Genomic DNA, 21,127 nt, shown 5'->3' with positions numbered 1-21,127 from the left:
GACAGTACGTTGCGGCTTGTGACCTCTGCCAGCGACGCAAGACTCCTGCCCTACTGCCTGCTGGCAGCCTTCAGCCCCTTGATATCCCTGATGAACCATTATTCAGGGTGGGACTCGATCTTCTGGGCCTTTTCCCATGTCAACCACTGGCAATAGATGGGTTGCAGTCGCTACTGACTGCGCAACGCGGTACGCTGTTACACGGGCACTTCCCACCAGCTGTGCTACTGATGTAGCCGAGTTCCTTCTTCACGACGTCATCCTGCGCCACGGTGCTCCTCGTCAGTTAATCACGGACCGCGGCCGCTGCTTCCTGTCTAAAGTAGTCGACGACATTCTTCATTCTTGCTCGACCAATGACAAGTTCACCACTGCGTACCATCCACAGACAAACGGCCTTACTGAACGCCTCAACCGTACTCACAGATATGCTTGCTATGTAGGTGTCTGAGGACCACCGAGATTGGGACATTAACTTGCCTTTTGTGACCTTCGCCTACAACTCTATGCGAAAAACTCCTCTCCCGTTATGCTGGCCCTTACCGCCTCCCGTTATGCTGGCCCTTACTGCGTCGTACGCAAAGTCACTAATGTGACCTATGAAATATCTCCGCTAAATCCTAAGTCGGCCTCTGCAACAATCGCGAGTGACATAGTCCATGTCTCGCGCCTTAAACCGTACCCCTCTCGGCCCGGGCCCTAATTGCACCGGGACTGGTGCTTCTGCCGCCGGCGGGTAATGTCACGAGCGGCGATCCTGTGGTCGGTGCTTGGACGATGACGACGACGACGGCGTGGCTTCCTAGTGTGCACGCACTCTCCTGAACGATTGCTATAGCGTTGTGCGCCTTACCTTGTAAATATATCCATTGTATATATATTCTCTCCATAACAATATATACACGGCACCATCGAAGCATTGCAGCAGGTGGAGCAATAGAGCCTAAAAATTTACCATGAAGAATAAGGGAATAAAGAAAAGCTGACAAGTACAGGGTCATTGCGACAAATGCAAAGGTGTGCGTTACAAATGCGGTAAGCAACTGCGAAACGGCACCTCTGAGGGACACGACACACCGGTTGTGGTGTAGTTTGTTCTACATGTTAATTGTGCTAGGGAGAAACAAACTTTTAACGATATGAACATTTTCTAAGCATGAACGAGCCTCCTTGAAAGAAACTGGGGAGCAGACAACTAAGTTTGAGCACAGATACCGGCTTTGCCAAAGTATATTCGATAGGGGAATTCAAGCGTCATGTTTCGCTGGCGGCATTTGGACAGTGGATCCCTCTGCAGTTGTTCTTTCAGGGTCCTTGAGGGATAAGTGCCATGTGCGAGGTGCTACCCGAATGTTCCGGGAACTTGAAAAGCACGGGCAAACTGAGTGTGGTACATATTTGCGCCGCTAGATGCCACTAGCAGTATGCCTTGCGGAACAGTGTGCTGAACGACATTGCATCTAAGAAGTACTGTTTTGAGAAGTGTTTTTCAACGCCATGTCTCACTGATTTGGCGCATTTCTTGGCAACCAGTACGACAGACATCAATAAGCGAAGAATTTGCATCAAGTTCTGCTTTACACTTGACAAAACTGCGGCAGAAACTCATCGTATGCTAGAGGACGCTTTTAGAGTCGACGCCATGAGCCAAAGTAGGACGTTCTTATGGCATAAATGCTTCAAAGAGGGTCGAATGCGTGTTGACGACGATGAACGTTCTGGACGCCCGTCAACGAGCACAACCCCGGAAACGATAACGGAAGTTCGTAAGACTATCCTTGGAAATCACAGGCAAACTATAAAGTATGTCTGCGACATTGTAGGACACTTGTACGGCACAGCTCAGCATCATGTTTTGAACATGAGGCGCATTTCTGCAAAATTTGTGCCAAGGCTGCTCAGTGACGAACGGAAGCTGCACCGTGTTTCTGTCTGTACGGAACTGAAGCAACAAGTCTGAGACAATCCCACATTCCTCTCCAGTGTAATAACCGGGGATGAGACATGGGTGTATGGCGACGATCCTCAAACCAAACAGCAGTTGTTGCAATGGAAGTCGCCAAATTCTCAGCGGACGCAAAAGGTACGTCAAGCTTGTGGGAATGTGAAGTCCATGCTCACTGTTTTTTTTTTTCTCTCTTTACCTACATGGAATTGCCCACAAGGAATTCTTACATCCTTGACAAACCGTGAATAGTGAGCTTGACTGTGACGTTTTGAGGTGCTTAAGAGAAAGCATTCATCGTAAGCCGCCGGAAAAGTGGAAGAACAACTGGCTTCTTCATCACGAAAACATGTCGTGATGAGCCCGCTCACACATCACTCCGTTGTTCGACAGCTCCTGACTTCCAAACAAATCACGGTCACTTCCGCACCCACGCTATTCACCGGACCTCGCTCCTTGTGACTTTTTCTTGTTCCCAAAGTTGAAGTTGAGGCTGAAAGGACGTCGGTTTCAGGTAGTTGAAGAGATCCAGTCGGAATCGCAGGCGGTCCTCAACAAACTGTCGCCTGGAGAGCTCCAGGAACGCATGAAATCGCGGCAGAAACGCGGGGATCGGTGTATACATGCTCAAGGGGACTACTTTGAGGGGGCACAGTGCTGATTAGGCGTTATGGTCAACAATTTCCTTTTGCGACTGAATTCCTGGAACTTTTGGGTAGCATCTTGTATGTACAGTGCGGTCCCCTGTTAAAGGGAGCACTCGAATGTGAGGCCCTTATACGTGGCTGGCGTGCTAGCTGCAAGTGGCTGCGAAGGCAATGTCAGTGCACTGCACAGGCGTGTCGAAAGGAGTGGGATCTACGAACTACAAGTTATCCGCTCCAAATCTAGGCGATTGTACTCTTGCGAGAGAGGAAAATCCGGACATGCTCTGCACTCAAGTGTTCCCTTTAACAGTACGTGGAACCCTGTGTACCTATATACAAGCAGCCGTCAACACTCCCTGCTAGAGCGCTTGGCATTAAAGGCGCGCTTAGGTAGAGTTTCTGTAGATGCTACCAAATGTAGCAGAGTTGCGCGTACGTCCGCAATATTGCGCGCTTAAGCATCCATACTATGCGGAAAAGCCACTCCTCCTGACTGCAGCTGACTGCAACAGGGCCCGCTGCGACGGTGCGCTCTCGTTCGTTTCACGACGTTGCCCATAGCAACACTTTCGTTTCAAATTAAAAAAAAAGGTAATCTTTGGCAACCATCAATTCCCCATTCCGCTGCGATTTGTATTTCATCAATAACCAAACGACAAGAATTTTGATTAGATCGAGGCAGATTGTGCGCAATACATGCGGGAAAGGCTGCCAACGTTTACACTGCGCAGTTTGACTGAATATATGTTATGCTTCCACGCTAGATCTGTTGGGTACATCTTTGCATGTCGACGTGCGCAAGTTATTTGATTTCGCTGGCCATGTTGCACCGGGTAACGACTGCTGCAAAGATATCGCTTGGCGCAAGAGGTGCGCGTACATGAATCGAACTTGTCCAAGATGATGTTGCCGATTCTACATCGAATCAATTCAAATCAGATTGTGTGCTCGACGCGAATGGTGGTGCACATTCTGAAACGTACTCGAATGTACGAATCAGTATAAATAGCCAACGCAATCTATCCGTAGTCTATCACAATCCGAAGTCGATCCGCAATCCATCGGGATCGGGCACGATCGCGATCGAAAGTGGCCGCCTGACACCGGTAATAAATTTGTGACCGAGTTTTGGCACTGCCTTGTTCTCTACTGTCATCTCTGTGTGATACAAGACATGTAAGCACCCGATTAGTAAATTCTGCAGCACGGCTTCAAGCCGGGTCGTTATAGATGGATTGTTTTGCATCCAAAAAGTGCTCACTGCACCACTACATTGATATTTCTTTATGGTCTGCCTGCCGCGCGCTTAACATTGCGGCCTACTTTGTTCGCTCTGCTTAACTATAGCGTGTTAAATAAGAAGTAACTGAACGGGGATGTTTGAAAAATAAACAGTCATATTTTGTCTATCTTTGCGGAATCATAAAGAGGGGTGTACATATGGGCAGCTGGGTACCGTTCGCGAGTAATCACAATCAGCGTGATTATGGAGAGTGACCCAATTCCCTATAGCACCCAGTCATGTCCGCGACTCAGGGGGCTGCAAAACAGAACACCCACCGATCTTTAAGACATCGCAACAGTGAAGCAACACCAACGGACACAGCATGGTCAAAAAAAGAAAAACTCGGTGCTCGAATGACCCATTGAGCGAAATGGAGCTCCACTGACGTGAAACCTGGGGAGGTGCGAAGCATGCAGTGATGCACCGCTAATGGTCTCATACTGCTTTAAGCAATGGCTCATAACCCCGTAAACGCGGCCTCACCATTACGACGACAGAAGTGAAATTGTACGCTGGAATGATGAGCGGCAGCGCAGCCAGCTGTGGAACACGACGACGACGAACGCGGGAGCAGTGGCACGAGCGCGTGCCGAGCGCGAGCACGAGCCGCTTGCTGACCGTGACTACGACGAATACGACAGGAGACGCCGACAGCCTGGGAGCATAAGGTGCTTCGCACCTAAAACACGCATGATCCCGCGTCACTGCCAGCTGAGCAGATTGTAAAATGGCGATGCGGCCAGTCTCGGCGTCTCGAGGGAACACGTGACACATGACACCTCCCAAGTGCGAAAATGGCCGTTCGGCCAGCTTCAGCGTCAGCAGCGCAGCCGTGAAGTTGTCATTCCTGCAAAGGCGATACTTTCTGACATATCGAGTTCTACGACGCTGGCACCGTACCCTTTCAATGTTGCCTCCAGATGTCGTGGGCGGAAAAGGGTTGCCTACATGCCGCGCAAATGCCTGTTCCTACAGTGCTCTTTAGTGTGCTGAGCCGTCACGGTCACTGTTCTAATCGACGGTGCCTCTTCTCCTCGCAGAACCACAGCTACACACTTCCTGCACAGTACATCGTGGGATTCGGTGGCCTCATACGGTTCACAGGGACGTGCCGTATGCGTGAGAAGAGCACGGGAGAGTAAGCACTTCTTCAATCAATCAATCAATCAATCAATCAATCAACCAATCAACCAATCAATCAACCAATCCGTATGTGTTATTTCCAAAGAACACGATAAACTGCCCAACGACAGCGACTCTAGTTGCCTTAAAGGACAACTGACACGTACAATTTCAACTTAATTTTTCATAATTTCTAGGTCTTACAGAATTTTTAATTTGCAAGGCGTGTCCACCTGGAATGAATTTTCATAATGGCACCAATCTGGAAATATGCGCCATCAAACTCGCCGTAAAATTGCGCTGTTTGTGGAGTGGCCGCCAGAGCATGACCGGTGTCAGGCGGCCACTTAGTTTTATACCAAAATGCTGTTCTATACATTGAAGCACAAAAAGTAACTGGAACGCCCATGTATTTCATCCCACACTTTGGGAAGGGACATCCCGAAACTGGTGTCCTCCTGGAAATTTATTTCATGTGGTTACGTCTTGCAAACTCACCGGCTACAATTCGTAAATTCTAATGTGTGCCCTATAGTAACTAATAGGGAAGGTAACTCGTGAATTTTTGTTAATTATAGTCGTCTATGTGTTTCGATTTATTGTGCTAGCAATGTCCGCCTGTCCGAATATACCAGCACAATGACAATAATTATGCTATGTGCCGCAAGCGATTTTTAAAAAATACCGTAAAACTTAAAAATTGCCACCCCATATATGAAGGTCAAAGAATTCTAAACCGTAGAAAAAAAAGTACTGGACAAATTTCGGAGTGGTCTAAATTATTCACTTTATTAGCTTTGTTTACGAGCAGGCTTTCGTTTCAGTCAACAGGAAATGGCTGTGTCGCGACGTCATCAGGCAGAAAGTGGTCATCTGGGCCAAAATCTGATACCGCCTATTCAAATTTCATGTAAAACACAGAAGTTCGCTTCTGACAGCGTTTCCAACGATTTTATAGCACTTTATTGAATTTTATAAAGAAACTCAAATTCTAATGACTGCTGGAAGCGAAATATCGATTTAGGGATTGTTGGTTTTTTTTTTTCTACAAAAATTGCCGAAAATTAATCTCTGAGAAAATAGACTCACGAAGTTTAGAAATCCGTAAATCTGCTCCAAGAATACATGACGAAGTTCTGTAAACTGCACCCGTTAGAACATACAAAGCGGACAATCTCGATGTATTAGTTTTTATATTACGTGAATCAGTTACAATGTTTACGAGAGTTTTGCAAAACGTCCTACTCACATGTTAGTGGTCTATTTGAGAGCCATTTATTCCACATCAACTTTGACTGCTTTAGATGCACTATCATGTTCACCTTGCAGATTTGTAACATTGTTTTTGATTGCTCAGCTACAGAGTTGTAAGCCTAATAGTTTCGTTTTCTGAAAATCTCCGATTTTGAAGAAGTTTTATTAAAAAATTTGAAAAATAGAAATTCTGTTTGCAACAGCCACTAGCTTTTAACTTTTTTCTTTTAAATGCAACAAACTTCATCAAATTTGATACCGTGGCTTCCAAGCATGATGATTTCTCGTTTCCGATGCGTTTAGATAGATGCCTCCGAGCCGAAGCTTTCTTTTTTGGCACTCTCCCCGGCCAGTGCTGGTGCGGCTGCTCAGGAGTTTATTAGACTAACAGCCACAAAAATAAGCATTTTGTCGAGCACGCGACCGCAATAAATTCTGACGTCACCAGTTTCTCGCCGTATAGTTTCCTCAGAATAGCGCTGTGATCAATATCCAAGCACTACAACGGTACTTGCTCTTTACTTCACCGCATATGGTTACCGCTTCTCGTTCTCATTATGGTGGAAACCGTGCCACATTTGCATTAAAGAATGGCGTGAAAATTACCAAACCACTCTCGTTTGCGTATATTTATATTGTTGACTCATTGTAAGCATCGGTACAAGTGAATGGGTCCCTTCGACAGTGGAGACAAGGAGGAGGGGGGGGGGGGGGGGGCACTTCGTACAGCCTGTTGCTGCCATTTCTGTAGCTTTAGTCTGCCATTAGTCTCGTGCGCGACCGATTGTGGCGCTGAGAGTGGCACTCCCGTCAGAAGGTCCGTGTACGGACCTGTGTGGACGACATAGGGCTACCAGCGGACAGTGCAAGCTATTCACAGTGACTTGCGAATTCATTCATTCATTCAGGAAATGCTGCGGTCATTGAAGACCAGGCAGGTGGGGAAGGAAACAAATAATCAGTTATGCACACATCAAAAGCAATAATTAGATTTTGCAAGAATATTGCCACCTGTTGATAGTGGGTCGAGGGCAAGAGTGGGTCGAGCCCAAGAGAACAGAGAAGACCGCGCGCCTCTTCCCTGCTCGAGCGCCAGCATCGACGGACGCGTTTTCCAGGAGCCAGCTGCTCTACGGTTTATTAAACCCACAAGACTACTTCTGCAGGCTCGTGACAATATGCAGTGAGCGACCAATACAAATTACAAAAGATGAAATGGAATGGACAGCAAAATAACGAAAGTCAATGTCTAGCACACGCACAAACACACACACATACACATGTGTTGCAACGCAGCAACAAATCTAGGCCTTAAGTTTAGCACAGAGAAATCGGGAATTATCACCTCTAATGAAGAGACACGTAATTCATCATCAGCAGCAGCAGCCTATATTTTATGTCCGCTGCAGGACGAAGGCCTCTCCCTGCGATCTCCAATTACCCCTGTCTTGCGCTAGCGTAATGAAGAGACACGTAATTACGGGGTATCAATTCAACAGCGAGTCATACGCATAGTCAGGCAATACAAATACATCGGCGTATACACAAACGCCGGAAAGACTTACTCAAGCACCCGCCAACGTAAAAATAAAGGGCGGGGGGAAGGCAGCAGTAATTAAACATGGGGCACTTTTGGGCTACAATAAACATAAGGTGGTGCGTGGAATCTAGAAAGGAGTAATATGGTGCCATCGCTAACGTTAGCAAACGCCATTCTGTACCTACAATCGGAAACTCTTGTCGGGGTTGGAAGTTCATCAGAGATCGGCAGGCCGGTTGGCTTTGGGAGATCTCTCCGGAGAAACCAAATCAGTGCAAATCTCGGCGCCCAGACGATTTTGGCGACACGGATGCAGCGTTAACTGGCACTCTAGAAAGCGCATGCCCAACATGGTTAGCAATCACGCCTTTTAGGCGAGGACTAACGTTGGTCCAGACGAAGCCTTCCTCGCCGCGAACCGATCGTTTTGCCAAGAGCTTGCCGCCACGTTAGGGGCCAAGGTGTAGGGATAAGGGGGTTCCAACGTTGCTCCGCCTCGGCACACCAGCGGTTCGCGAACGCCTGCCGATCCACTGCGGCCCGGTACAAGTTCGAGAAAACAATAGACGACAACCACGCGTGTACACTCGGAAAGCATTTCCTTGCGGTTGCAACTAACACTTCGACCAGGCCAGCGAGGTATAGTTTACGTCACTGAGGGTTCCCTCTAAGACAATAAAAGATTTGGAGAACGCTTATAAGCTTTGCCTTTAAGAGTGGAACGCGATAGCATTCAAAGATCCCTGGCTGCTCATCAGGCTTTTTTCTCGTATATTCAAATTACAATCCGACGCTGTCACGTCTGTAGGTTGCTGTTATATAGTATTTTACGATTTTTCTGACGGCTTTTGCTTTGAGAAATTCAATTTCTGTTCAATAACGCCTTGCGCCACGCGAAGGGCCTGCCCGGTCGGGGTGGTTCGGGATGATGTGGTTTGGCACGAATATTTCCGCCAACGACGCCGGCGCTTACGCCGACGCCGGATTTTCTGCGACACGGGGCCCTTAACGCTGTCGCGTTAATACGCTAGGTAAAGAGGGGGCTTCGGACTTATATACCAGCTGGGGTACACAAGCGGCCGCGGCGACTGCCACGTCAAAGCGTGGCCGACTATAACCACGTACGGGAAAACTGGAGAAGCGGCAGAGCCTTCCGCAGTCGCCACTTGCGGGCGACCAGTGAGACTCGGGCAATGTCGCAGGGATCTCACGTGGCGCGCCCGGTGGCGCTGATAGCGCTTTCGATTCCCGTGCGCCGCCGGCGAAAGGAAGGTTCTTGCCTATTCTCAAACTTGCCTGGCGCTTGTGCGACCGTGATTCCCACACCATTTACAGAACAAACTATATATAGAAAAGGGTGATCTAAGAAAAGGTTGTCACCTGCTTTCGTTACGCGATAGCACTAACTCTAATATCTGGACGAACCTGTTGCCCGCGAAATGTGCTCGCTACCGAGGTCCGGAGCAAAAGAAAGTGTTACGCTGGGCCGACTAACATACAAGGGCGAGCCGTGCTACGGCGGAATTGTAAAGAGTTTAATTAAAATTATCTTGCGAAGTTCAGCAGTGCAGCACATGACTAAGCAACTTTGTTTTGCCCACTAATTTTGTCCGCCCTTTTATCAGACGTTCCAGACCACACTTCGCTGCATTTCCGCTGAAGCAGTGCATGCATATAACGCACCGCAGTGACCACGTAGTTTTCTGTGAATGGCATCGAACGTCCTTCGCCATATGCTTAACGCGCTGGGCGGCAACAAAACGGACTGGGCGACTCAAGACGCAGCATGCGCTTGGACGGACAAGCACAGTGTTACAGCGCAGACGCAGTATCTATAAGCCAAATTCATTATTCGTCGACGAGATGCCCCTTTCTTGTTACCTTTGCTTTACCTCTTTAGGTGCATACATTGATGTCGTAGTTATCACCCATCAAGGCACATTATCAAGTATTGATTTGGTACCAGTGAACTCCTCTCCAGGGCCTGATAACATGTCCAAAGCTTCTGAAGTTAAATCAACCTGACGTATTCAACATATTAGCCGCATTGTTTCCCGACTTGTTACCGACTCCGTATATACTTTGTTACCGACTCCGTATATACCGTACTATACCATAACATTGGAAAATCGCCCTAGTTATTTCCGTACTTAAATCTGGCGATGCTTCAATAGCTTCAATTTACAGACCGATTTCGATAACTGGCATCGCGTGCACATATGCACATAACACATCACGAATTATGAAACACCAAACAGAGCTAATAGAGCACGGTGGTATACACACTGCCCCTGTGTCTATTGCGCGCTAACGGCTAATTTGACATACTTGTTAGCAATTTAAAGGGCATATTCACGTGAATATTGTTGTTTTGTATTTATATCATCTGTGCTTCTATTGGTTTCTCATTCAGTTCAGTTGCGACATGTTATTGATTTTTCATTCTGGGAGTTTTAAAAGCAGACCCCCTGTTCGGTTCAATGTGTTTATGTCCTCTTATCTGCGAATTGTATATGGTGCCTTTTAATACGTTATCTGGGTATTTGTGATTCTCACTCTGGTGTTTCACTTCATCTGTACCTTGCGTGAGAGCCTATATTGCTGTGTTACGATCCTTGTGTAATCGCTGCAAATGTTATAAAGAACTACAGTGTGACGTCACTACTTTTATTTCACCTATATCGCCTTTTTTTTTCTTGCTTTAACGTTTTGATGTTCGTTAGTTATTATTAACAAGTGGCCCATCACCTTTATCACTATTTCTCCCTATGTAATGCACCCCCCCCCCTTTTCCGGAGGGCGTAGTCATTAGGGTAACTCAATAAATAAACTAGACTACTTTATCAATTAGGCATGGGACGTTTGTTTTTTTTTTTTTCTAGCCCTCCAGAACACAAAGGTGAACTTTCTAGGTAACGTCTACCTGATAGTGGGAAGTGGTGGTGTTAATGTGCATGTGTGCACAGGGCTCTGTTGCTGTAAAACTATGCAGTTGGAAGTACAGCCCCACCGTCCTGCGTGCGGTCGCGTTACTTCTGTACCTCGTGGTTCTAGCGCTAAGTCCCTGCCTCGTAGGTTCGTAAACTCGTATTGTTGTCAAATTCGCCATTTTTAACGAATGTGATTGGCTCGGATGACGGCTCGCGCCCTTCTCGGATTGGCCCGCGAAACGAAAACACGTGGCGGAGTTTTCTCAATCTCACACTTGAGAACCAAGTTGAATCACGTGCTCGATGTTGGGATCCAACGTGGTCACCCGGCGCAGCAGCCGGATGGTCTATAGCCGTTAGGCCGCAATCGCATGCATACTTCTATAGTCCCTTTGGGAAGATATCGCCGCGTGTGTCACATTGCCTAGTATGGATGTTCGATGAGCCTTGACGCGTTCTTGAATGAAAGAATGAAATATGCGCCACTTTCCTGAATGAAAGAATGAAATACGAAAGAATGAAATGGGCAAACTTATAGCACTTGATTAACCGCTTAAAACGAAAACTTCGCTGTACATGTATTCCAACATGTGCGCCTGATCTGTACATTTTTTCTCACTTGTCTTTTTTTTTTTTTGTTCGCTTGTTGTTGTTCTTTTGTGTTCATGTGTAAACATTCTTTTTTTTGCGACATCGTCGATGGCAGGATCAAAGTATATTACGGCGGCCAGGTTGCTGCCACACTGGGGGGCTTGCAGAAGGACCAGGAGATGATGGTCGTGATCCACTTCCACGCCGACAGAATGGCCATCTCGTTACTGGGCGCGCCAGTTCCGAAGTCGGCGATTGTGATATCCTTGACCAGATCCTCAGCCGACCCAATGATCAAGGATATCAAAGTTACCCGAAACCTGCAGACGCACACCGTGGAAGTCGTGAGTGCCATATAAAGCGTCTTCCTCTGTCTTCAACGTTTCATTTCATTTTGCATTTTACTGCGATAGCAATTATATGGACACTTCATGCTCATTTTTGCCGTCGTCGTCGCCGTGACGTTCCGTATAAACCCCAAGGGCGATAACACCGTCCCCGCGCGCCGTATGCTGTATATATACGAGTGAAACCTTGCGAGGGGAGCCGATAATCACGGCGCAATCTCGCGCGCACAAGGGAAAAACCGGGAAAAGCGCGCTGTCTTCAGTCGCGCGCGAGGCACCCAGGGGGTGTTCAGCGTTCTACTCCGGCTGCAACTGCATATTGCGCGGCCAGCGCGGGTATTATTTTGAAAGCGATCTGCGTTGGGGGCAGAGTCAAGGTGCGCCGACGGCTCATACCTTTGTGCGTGCTGCGTTCTCGTCGCTCAGTTCGCGTCGAAACGATAGACAGCACGAAGGTCACTTCGCTCGCTGCTGCTTGCGCGCTTCCTCACGCCAGCGTTTTGATAGCGAGTGCCCGCGCTCATCGAGTGTGATGTGTTCATGTTTGGGCCTGTGTGCGCTGACACCATGCTTGTTATTTTGTTAATAAGCGCAAGTTTACAAGTTTATGCGGACGATAAAACTACTATCCTTACTTTCTATAGCTGTCCACTAATTTGCTATCGCAATCGATGCTTCGCGTTTCGGGCGAAACAGCGATTTCTTTCTGGGATAAATTATTATTAGATAATATTTGATTAGGGTGCTTAAGCGTTTGGAGACGCAAACTCCGTTATAGGCCCTGTGCGGTCTTTTGTAAATCCGGCGATTTGCGTCCTCCAACGCTTTGTCTCCTTAATCTGGAGGCCAAACTACACGTATACGCTTGCCGGCGCGCGAAAGCTCGCTCGCTCGCGCGCGCCTTGCGTTTGCCGGGCTTCGCGAGGAATGGCGGTTTGAATCGACAAGACGCGCGCGTCATCCCACGCCCGCTTGGCACACTATTTTCGCCTTGCTATAGACGTCATTCGTATTTTTGTGAGGCAGACAGTGTGCACCGATATTTGTCTGGAGTAGCATCGATCTTTGTCTCATTTGCCTCGTTTCGCGTAGCGTACGATTTCGCGCGCTCTGCACGAGAGAGAGAGAAAGGGAAAGAAAGACAAGGAGGTTAGCCAGTGTAAATACCGGCTTGCTACCCTGTACTGGGGCAAGGTGTAAAGGGAATAAAAGGTGATAGAAGAAAAAATTAAAATTGAAGTAAGAACGTTCGCGCAATAACGCGACCCTACGCGCTACAACGTTCAAAGCCGGTCGCACAATTCACAAGCCCTTAAGAACTTCAGCAGAGCCCTTAAGGCCTTGAGTGCCGAAGCCCGTCTAGAACACCTGATTAGCGGTATAAGTCAGTGCCACAGTCACCAGCACTGAGGCAGACGCGAGAGGATGAAAGAGCATCATCGCGCATTGGAACCCGGTAGAAAATGGCAGATTGGTTTGTTTTCTGCACGCGCTACTGCACGACGTGGGCACAAGCAGACGAAACGGAAATACGTTCCTCTTGCTACGGCGCCGAGTAAAACAAAGACTCGCCGACAATCGGTTTGTAGGTTTTATTATTTCTCTAAACAATAAATCATCTAATGAAGCAACAGATCAAACAAATAACTGATGTTGTCTCGAATGATTCTCGAAGTCACGTGTCACTGTCAGTGACGTCACAGTACTGCAATCTACGTAGGCGCGCTTGTGCGATTGACGTCGACTCTGCGGCTGGGAGCGCGTCGCCCGCGAGAAGATGGGCACACGGTGTTTGTCTTGAAATTTCGCCTGCTTTCGCGGCGCGTAGCGGCGTAATACTTTGCAGACACGACTGTTTAGTGCGCATCGTATGCACTGCGCTTGTCAGCTCAACATGGCCAGACCTGGGTGAGGAGCCCTGTAACGAATGTCGACGAGGTTGGAATATTGGCTACACTCTTGAAAAAGTTCGCACCCTTTGGGACTTATCTTGTCACACAACGATAATCGTCAGCTGTCTTGCGCGACTTCACTTTCTTTAGCGCTGCGCGCCCAGTACTTCCCGTTCATTAATGACATGCGTGTCATCAGCGTGACGTAGCACTCTCGACAGGAAAGTAGAGAGCGCAGAGTATTCAAGAAAGGAAACACAAGCAAGGCAGATGACGATTATCGTTGTAGGACGAGATATGCCCCAAATAGTGCAAACTTTTTTTCTTATAAAGTGTAGTTGAAAGGTTAAAGGCACTTATCGGAGTAGAAACCAATTAGTTGGAACTTGTAATGTAGTCATTGAGAACAACTATTTTCTATTATTTGACGGGTAAGAAAAGGAGTCTGCATTAAATGAAGGCCGAGCTCTCACTTTAAAAACAAAAAAGAAGAACCGTGACGTCACGGATTTGAAATTGTCTGCGCGTGTTAGGGTCGTTAAACGACGTAGAAAAAGTCGAAATCTTCTAGGTAGAATCCTTGCTTCACCTGGAATGGAACGCCAGGGGTTGTTTCTTTCTAACGCTCCATTAATGTTTCCAGAAAGTTTTTTCGACTTTCGCCATTGGCTCCGTCACGACTCGCGTGAGCCGCCGTTATCGCTGAGATTAGTTAATCTCCGCGGCGCTGATAAAAACAGAAGAATGGAAGATACATTGTAACGTCACGAAATTCGGACCCAGTGTTTCTTCGGCGAGTCTGAGTGGACGCGGTCAGAATACAGAAGCGACGGCGAGCTGTTGCAATTTGTGCCCTCGATCACTGTCGCTTCGCGTACGTGAATTAGGCGCGAGCAGGTCCAGCCAGAAGTCGACCTGAATCAAACCGACCCGACCGCGTTAACATGTATCTTGCCAATCGGGCTGGGGAAAAGTCAACCCGCCACCCCCCCCACACACACCTTTGCAAGCCAGTTGACAGAACTCGTCTCCAGCCAAACCTGTTTACATGAAACCGACGACCGGATCTCGAAACGACAAGTCGACGACTCGACCCGATTTTGTTGACTTCATGTAACTGTAGCTCGTGTCTCAACTCGTGTGTCCCATATTCCCCCCTTTCTGACTTCTTCAAGCTCAGTTTATTCTGCGCCTTAAAAGTTTAGTTTCACCCACTTACCTACCTATTCAAAATAAAGAAAAGGCTTACAATCACACAATGCATTAGGAATCAAGACTCATTCAGTCAGTTCGTCAACTTTTTCGAATGTTGGCTCCATCCGTATAGTTATCTACAGGCACGTCAGATATGAGAACATCAACTATATACTTCACGCTTAGGATACTTGGAAAGCGGCTATCTCACCAATATAAAAATATACCCGATGAAAAAGATACAATGTAAAAAAACAATTAAAGAAGTGAACCCATTATACGACGACATTAAATTCTGAGGCTTTACGTGTCGAAGTGGCGATACGATTATGAGGCGGGCTGTAGTGGGGGAGGGCTCCGGATTAATTGCGACATGTCGGGTTATTCAATGTACACCTATATGTACAGGCGTCTTTTTTTTTTTTGCATTTCGCCCCTATCGAAGTGCGGCGCAAGCCATAGCCAATGCCATAGCCGCTATGCCACCAAGGCGGGTAAATGGCGACATGCTGACCATTGAAAGCCAAACACCTAACTTTCAATCTTCCAACTTGTCTTACGACAACTATTTACACGTATTATTCGAACTTGCAGCACAAGTGAAATCATAAGTGCTTCAATCCCCATATGATACGTTTTAAATAGTATTATTTTCAGCGCTGCTTTCGTTTTTCGCGCACTATCTGAGCGTGCATAATTGTGTACACAGCCTGACGGGACATGCGATCGCCTATTAGCCTTTTTTTTTACCATTCAGTTAATATTGCTGATAAATCGCAAGAAACAGTGCACAAACTATCTCAACCTATATCCTAAATTGGCTGGATGCAGTCCAGTGAAGAATGCATGAAAGAGCTCGGCAGTGAAAAATAAATAAACGAATATATTGAAAATGAACGAGGAAACGTCCAAATAGTCCAACCACTACAAAAGTAGCAAAAAGCAAAAGTGCACTAGAGACTGCAAGCGAAAAAAAAAGATGCTTATTATTCCTGATTTAGCAACTAACGTATTTTCAAATTATGCTTAAAATTTCTTGCTACCTTAGATTCCAGGGGTCGCTTATAGTCCAAATTTTTGTCCAGTGGTATTGAGCTAATCGCTCTCCGCATACGTTATGTCATATAGGCAACCGAAGATTACTATTTGACGCATATCTAGTCTAACGAGATGGTGTAGTGAAAAGAGTAGTAGAGAGAGGAAATATACCGTATTTACTCGCATAATTCTCGCACCCGCCATATTGGACATCAAAATTGTGTATAGATATATTTATTTATTTCGTCTAGCAATCATCGCATCCTCGAGGATCGCTACAACGACAGTCGTCTGCTTGTTCCAACGTCAGTGTATACATCGAGTCCAAAGAGGTCGGGCCGGAGTTACGTTACTTATCAATTTAGTGACCATAGGCTTAGCTAGTGTCTGCAAACAATGATCTCTTACAGTTCTCGCTTATGTAGAACACGTGCTCTTATTGCAAATGTAAGCGCGGTTTAGAAGCAATGACCCGTCGTGGTTTGCGTAGTGGTTATGGTGTTGGGCTACTAAGCACGAGTTCGCGGCATCAAATCCCGGCCACGGCGGCCGCATTTCGATGGGGGCGAAGTGCAGAAAACAGCCGTGTACTTGGATTTAGGTGCACATTAAATAATCCCAGGTGGTCGAAGTTAGTCCGGAGTCCCCCACTACGGCGTGCCTCATAACCAGATGGTGGTTTTGGAATGTAAAACCCCATAATTAATTCTTTAGAAGTAATATTTTGTTTGAGCTTACCATTGCTGCCGTGATAAACCTCCAATTTACCGCCCCAATAATGCTATTCCTTTTTTTTCTATTTAGCACGTACAGAACGTTGTATAGGAATATTTAAATTTACCCCGCGTAATCATAGCCCCGCCGCAACTTCGGTTCAATATTTCGCCCCAAATAAGAAAATAACTGTGCGAGCATTGTGCGAGTGAATACGAGAGTGCCTATTATATTGTTGGCAGATGGGTCAACCTGATAGTTACGAAATGCTGAAACTGAGAGCGTATCTCTCAGTTTTTTCAGCCCATATTATCACCTCGCTTTGTCTGATGCGATCCCCTTCTCTTTCGCAGTACACCGGCCTTTCATCAGCCCCGTGAGACAAGTGTTGGGGCCGGGACTCGCACGACACCGTTCGGACGCTGCGGAGACGTTCGCCTCGACCGTATACACGCGCCTCCGAAGCAGAGAACGAACGGTGTTCAATAAACGATTGCTCCACAAAAGGTGCTCTCTTCCCTGATCCCTTTCCCTCTTTAATTTTTCTTTCTTTTATTAAAGGACTACCGACATGACTTTGCGAGACATTGGTTCGGGCTAGCACCTGCGTAATCCATGACTATTACATATTTAGCGCGGAATTTTGGGACGACACTTGAAACACGAAACGGCAGGCACCAGCGCTAACTTACAACTAACGGTGAGTTCCAGATCGATTGAATAAATATGCAGAGCAATACAGGCAAAAAAAAAAAGAAAGAAAAGGAAAGAAACCAGTTGATAACATGGCAGTACCAGAACGTGTTCATTGTCAACAATCATTGATGACCAGCTGCCATCAAGGAAACCAATTTCGTTTTACAGCAGAGCTGTATGTGGCTAGGGTTCCATGTATTTGTGTGTATGTGCGTCAAGATTAAAATACACCAAGGTGAGTGTGGGCCGATCTTGGAGATAGTGCAATACCGGGTTGACTCGCGGTGGAGGTGAAGCAGCTGGGCTTCAAGCACTCCGCTCCTAATAATAATAATAATAATAATAATAATAATAATAATAATAATAATAATAATAATAATAATAATAATAATAATAATAAATAAAATGATTCAATCAAGACGCATTGTTTCAAATCGATGGTTACATTGGAAACACATGGAGCAGGAGGCGTTGCCATATACGCGAAATAAACAAAATGTACAGGCGCTCCCAGAATAATTCGGAACAACGAGCACGCAGCCGCTCGCCGGCGGAGCGCACCGGCGGATAAATGCACGCAAGGTGTGCGCATGCGCGGCCTCCCTAGCGAGCTAGTTTCGCTCCCTAGTGCATCTCGATTGGCGTTGTCTTGCACCAAATGGGTAACGCTAGGTGCCCTTTAGCGTTATGGCAAGATGGGCTGGACGGACCAGGCCCTGTATCGTACTGCGCACCTCAATTAGATTCCTTGCGGCGTGTTCTCGTCATTATCTGCATTCATTCTGGGATACTACTTGAGGTTGAAGCGGCAAGGGCACAAGGTCATCCCTGCCTTCTTTTCAACCATGTCTGTCTGTTCTACGAAGTATTAGTTCCTACCCTAGTTATCTTTCAATCCATGGTACTACTAGCTCGGTAATGAGAGTTCAATTTGGACTATTACACGACCGCTCCCTTACAGGTGTGTCGGTGATCGCGGTAATAAAACAGTTCACGAAATTAAATAACGCGCCATGTTCGTCAAGTCCAATTTCATGCAGACGAAGTGACTGCATGAGTACTATAATCGTAATTGTTCGGGATTAACGCCCCAAAACCACGAAATTGAGAGATGCCGTAGTGAAGGGCTACGGAAATTTCGACCACCTGGGCTCATTGACGTGCACCTAAATCTAAGCACACGGCCCTCGGGCATTTTCGCCTCCATCGAAAAGATGCTATCTTAAGCTCTACACGACACCACAATCTTTGATTTGCGCATCACATTAGGACGTCTGCGCATATTTGTGCACCAGTCAATTACGGAATCTGGCTGTTTGGTACCGAGTATTCTTACATTTTGATCCCATGTCTTTATTTGTTGGCGCAGACAGCTATTTTCTTTTGCTCGGCGGTAGACTACAATTTGCTCGGCGGTAGACTACAACGCTAAGAAAGAGAGGCTGTGCGAGTGGAATGTAAAATAAACAGAATTAAATATCAGGAAGAACATTGGGTTTATTTTCCCATAAAAAACAAAAGAATCGAAAGAATCGATTGTTATTCTCAGCTTTAATATCGCGTGAATGCGCCGTCCACGCGAACTGCAGCTTGTAGCCGGCGTGGAATAGACTCGTAGAGCAGCTTCTACGAAGTCCTTCTCACTAAGGCGCTTCCACTCTCGGGTTATGGCGAGCCAGAGCTCGTCAGCACTGGCACTTCCCAGATTCATGTGGGACAAACTTTCCTTCATTGCGCCCCACACATTCTCTATCGGATTCGAGTCTGCACCTTTCGGAGGCCAGTCAAGGACACAAACGGCACGCTCTTGAAGCAGATTTTGCACAGCTCTGGCGGTGTGCACCGGGCTCCGGTCATGCTGGATGAAGTAGCAGCCATCTTTAAATGGCCCGTCCAGAGCGTATGGCACCAGGTGGTAGTCCAGAATTTCACAGTAAGCGTCAGCTGTGAACGATGGGGACAGCCGGACTAGCGGACCAAGGCCCTCTTTGCTGATTGCTCCCCACACGTTGACAGCACAGCGGCCGCTACTGTAGGTCTCAGAAACATACCCGGGTTCGTACCTGCACGATGAGAAAAAATAAATATTGGTCTTTCTAGATGAAACCCTTTTGCGCGCCGGAAGATTTGGTGTGGCAAAGATCAAAAAGAAAATAAAATACCTGCAGTTGTATGGTATCCATACGCGGCGCTCTTGATCCTACCGCGACGTAAATGTCGATTCATCCGAGAATATCACTTGCGTCCATTCTTCTCTAGTCCAGTGCTCATATGCCCTGGCAAATTGGAGGCGTTGGGCTTTTTGTCGATCTGTCAGGTGTGGCTTTTGCGCCGCGACAAATCCACGAAGACCAGCTTCTCGCATGCGCCTTCTGATTGTCTCCTCACTGGCTTGCAGGTTCAGTGCTGCCTTAATCTGGCCGGCGCTCTGAAAAGGACCGGCGACTGCTGCAGCAACAATGAGAAGGTCGCATTCTTCCGACGTGCATCTGTGTCTTCCGGATCGTGGTGTATCTGATAGTCGGCCGTCTTCATCCCTGTATGCCTGGATAATGTGGTTGACCGCGCTTAAAGACTTCCCTGTGAGGTGGCATATCTCGCGCTGAGATTTCTCTTGTAACCAGAGCTCAGTTATTCTTCTCCGCACATCGATCGGTACTTTTCGGCATGCTGCCTCGATAGGAAAAAGGTGAACTTCGTGTCACTGGCATGGTTCAAATATATTCGTATCTCTTTATCAATCTGGCCACCGATATGCTCACGGTTTCGTCAGATGAAACCACCGTCCTTTGCGAGCGTTAGTCACAGTCGCCTACCGGAAAAAAAGTAGCAAAAGAAAAAAGTCATCCAAGCACACGAACACGCACGCACGACGGCTTCTGCTCCAACGCGCGTGCATCCGCACACGCGGCTTGTCACAGACACCACCCACCCAGCGCCCCTTATCAAAACGCTAAGGGACACATAGGGCACCGTTTTGTAGCAACACAACGCGAATCTAGGTGCAATACGAAGCAACGTTTGCTTGCTAGGGAGACCGCGCACGCGCAGACCATGGTACTACTTTTCTGCGCGCATACTCCGCCGGCGCGCTGCTGCGTGTCCGGCGTTCCGAATTATTCTGAGAGCGCCTGTACGTATGTACAAACGATCACCCTTGACTCGTAAGAGGACAATGCCGCCGACTGTGGGGATGTCTGTGCCGTACAAAAGAAAGACGAAATTGTGATATCCACTGTTCAAGTTTTTCAATTCTAAATATCCTTTCTCTAGGAGCCTCCTTCTCTTCGAAAGTGCCACTGGGAAATTTGCTCAGCCGTGGAGGAAGTTATAGTTGCTTCAAATAGATTTTCTTGAATTATTAAATTTTAATTGTTCATTTCTTCCAGACAGCTTTACCAATTTTAGTATTAACAGAGGCTTCCTAATACTATCCAAATCTTGGCCAATCCCCCACAGTGGGTGTGCGCCATAACATAAGGCATAGCCATACCACCGTATATATTATATATCATGGCGCATCATAGCCTTAGTTGCTCTTGCGCCATAAAACCTTACATAACTGACTTTGGTTGACTGCCCTGAGCACTAATTCGATGTCCCAGGAAATCTACCTCGGCCTGACGGAACTTGCACTTGTCCGCATTTAGGCGCACGCCATATTCCCGAAACCGCTGCAATACTTCGCGCAGTGTGGTGCAGTCATTGTGTGTCTCTGCGACGATGACGTCGTCTAAGTAGACCTGAACCCCAGCAAGTCCTTTCAATATGGTCTCCATGCGACGTTGAAACACTGCCGGCGCGGAAGCCACTCCAAACGGCAGGCGAGTGAAGCTAAACAGTCCCTCATGCGTGTTTATGGTCGTGATTAGCATGGCTTCCTCGTCCAACGGTAGCCGATTGTAAGCATCACGTAAGTCTGTCGTAGTGAA

General features: G+C 47.2%; 1 protein-coding gene across 1 annotated transcript in view; it reads left to right on the top strand.

Moving 5' to 3' along the window:
* The window catches only part of LOC125946722 (uncharacterized), a 40,514-nt gene extending 23,528 nt beyond the window's left edge, over window positions 1-16,986 (top strand). Inside the window, exons 7-9 of the mRNA XM_049670596.1 lie at window positions 4,918-5,015; window positions 11,430-11,658; window positions 16,853-16,986. Of these exons, the coding sequence (XP_049526553.1) occupies window positions 4,918-5,015; window positions 11,430-11,658; window positions 16,853-16,879 (354 nt within the window). The 3' untranslated portion in view covers window positions 16,880-16,986. The remainder of the gene's footprint in view (window positions 1-4,917; window positions 5,016-11,429; window positions 11,659-16,852) is intronic.
* Window positions 16,987-21,127: the final 4,141 nt, after the last annotated feature.

This window comes from Dermacentor silvarum, chromosome 7, assembly GCF_013339745.2.
Source record: "Dermacentor silvarum isolate Dsil-2018 chromosome 7, BIME_Dsil_1.4, whole genome shotgun sequence".
In the NCBI taxonomy this organism is placed as follows: Eukaryota; Metazoa; Arthropoda; class Arachnida; order Ixodida; family Ixodidae; genus Dermacentor; species Dermacentor silvarum.
This window is presented reverse-complemented; position numbering and strand designations above follow the sequence as displayed.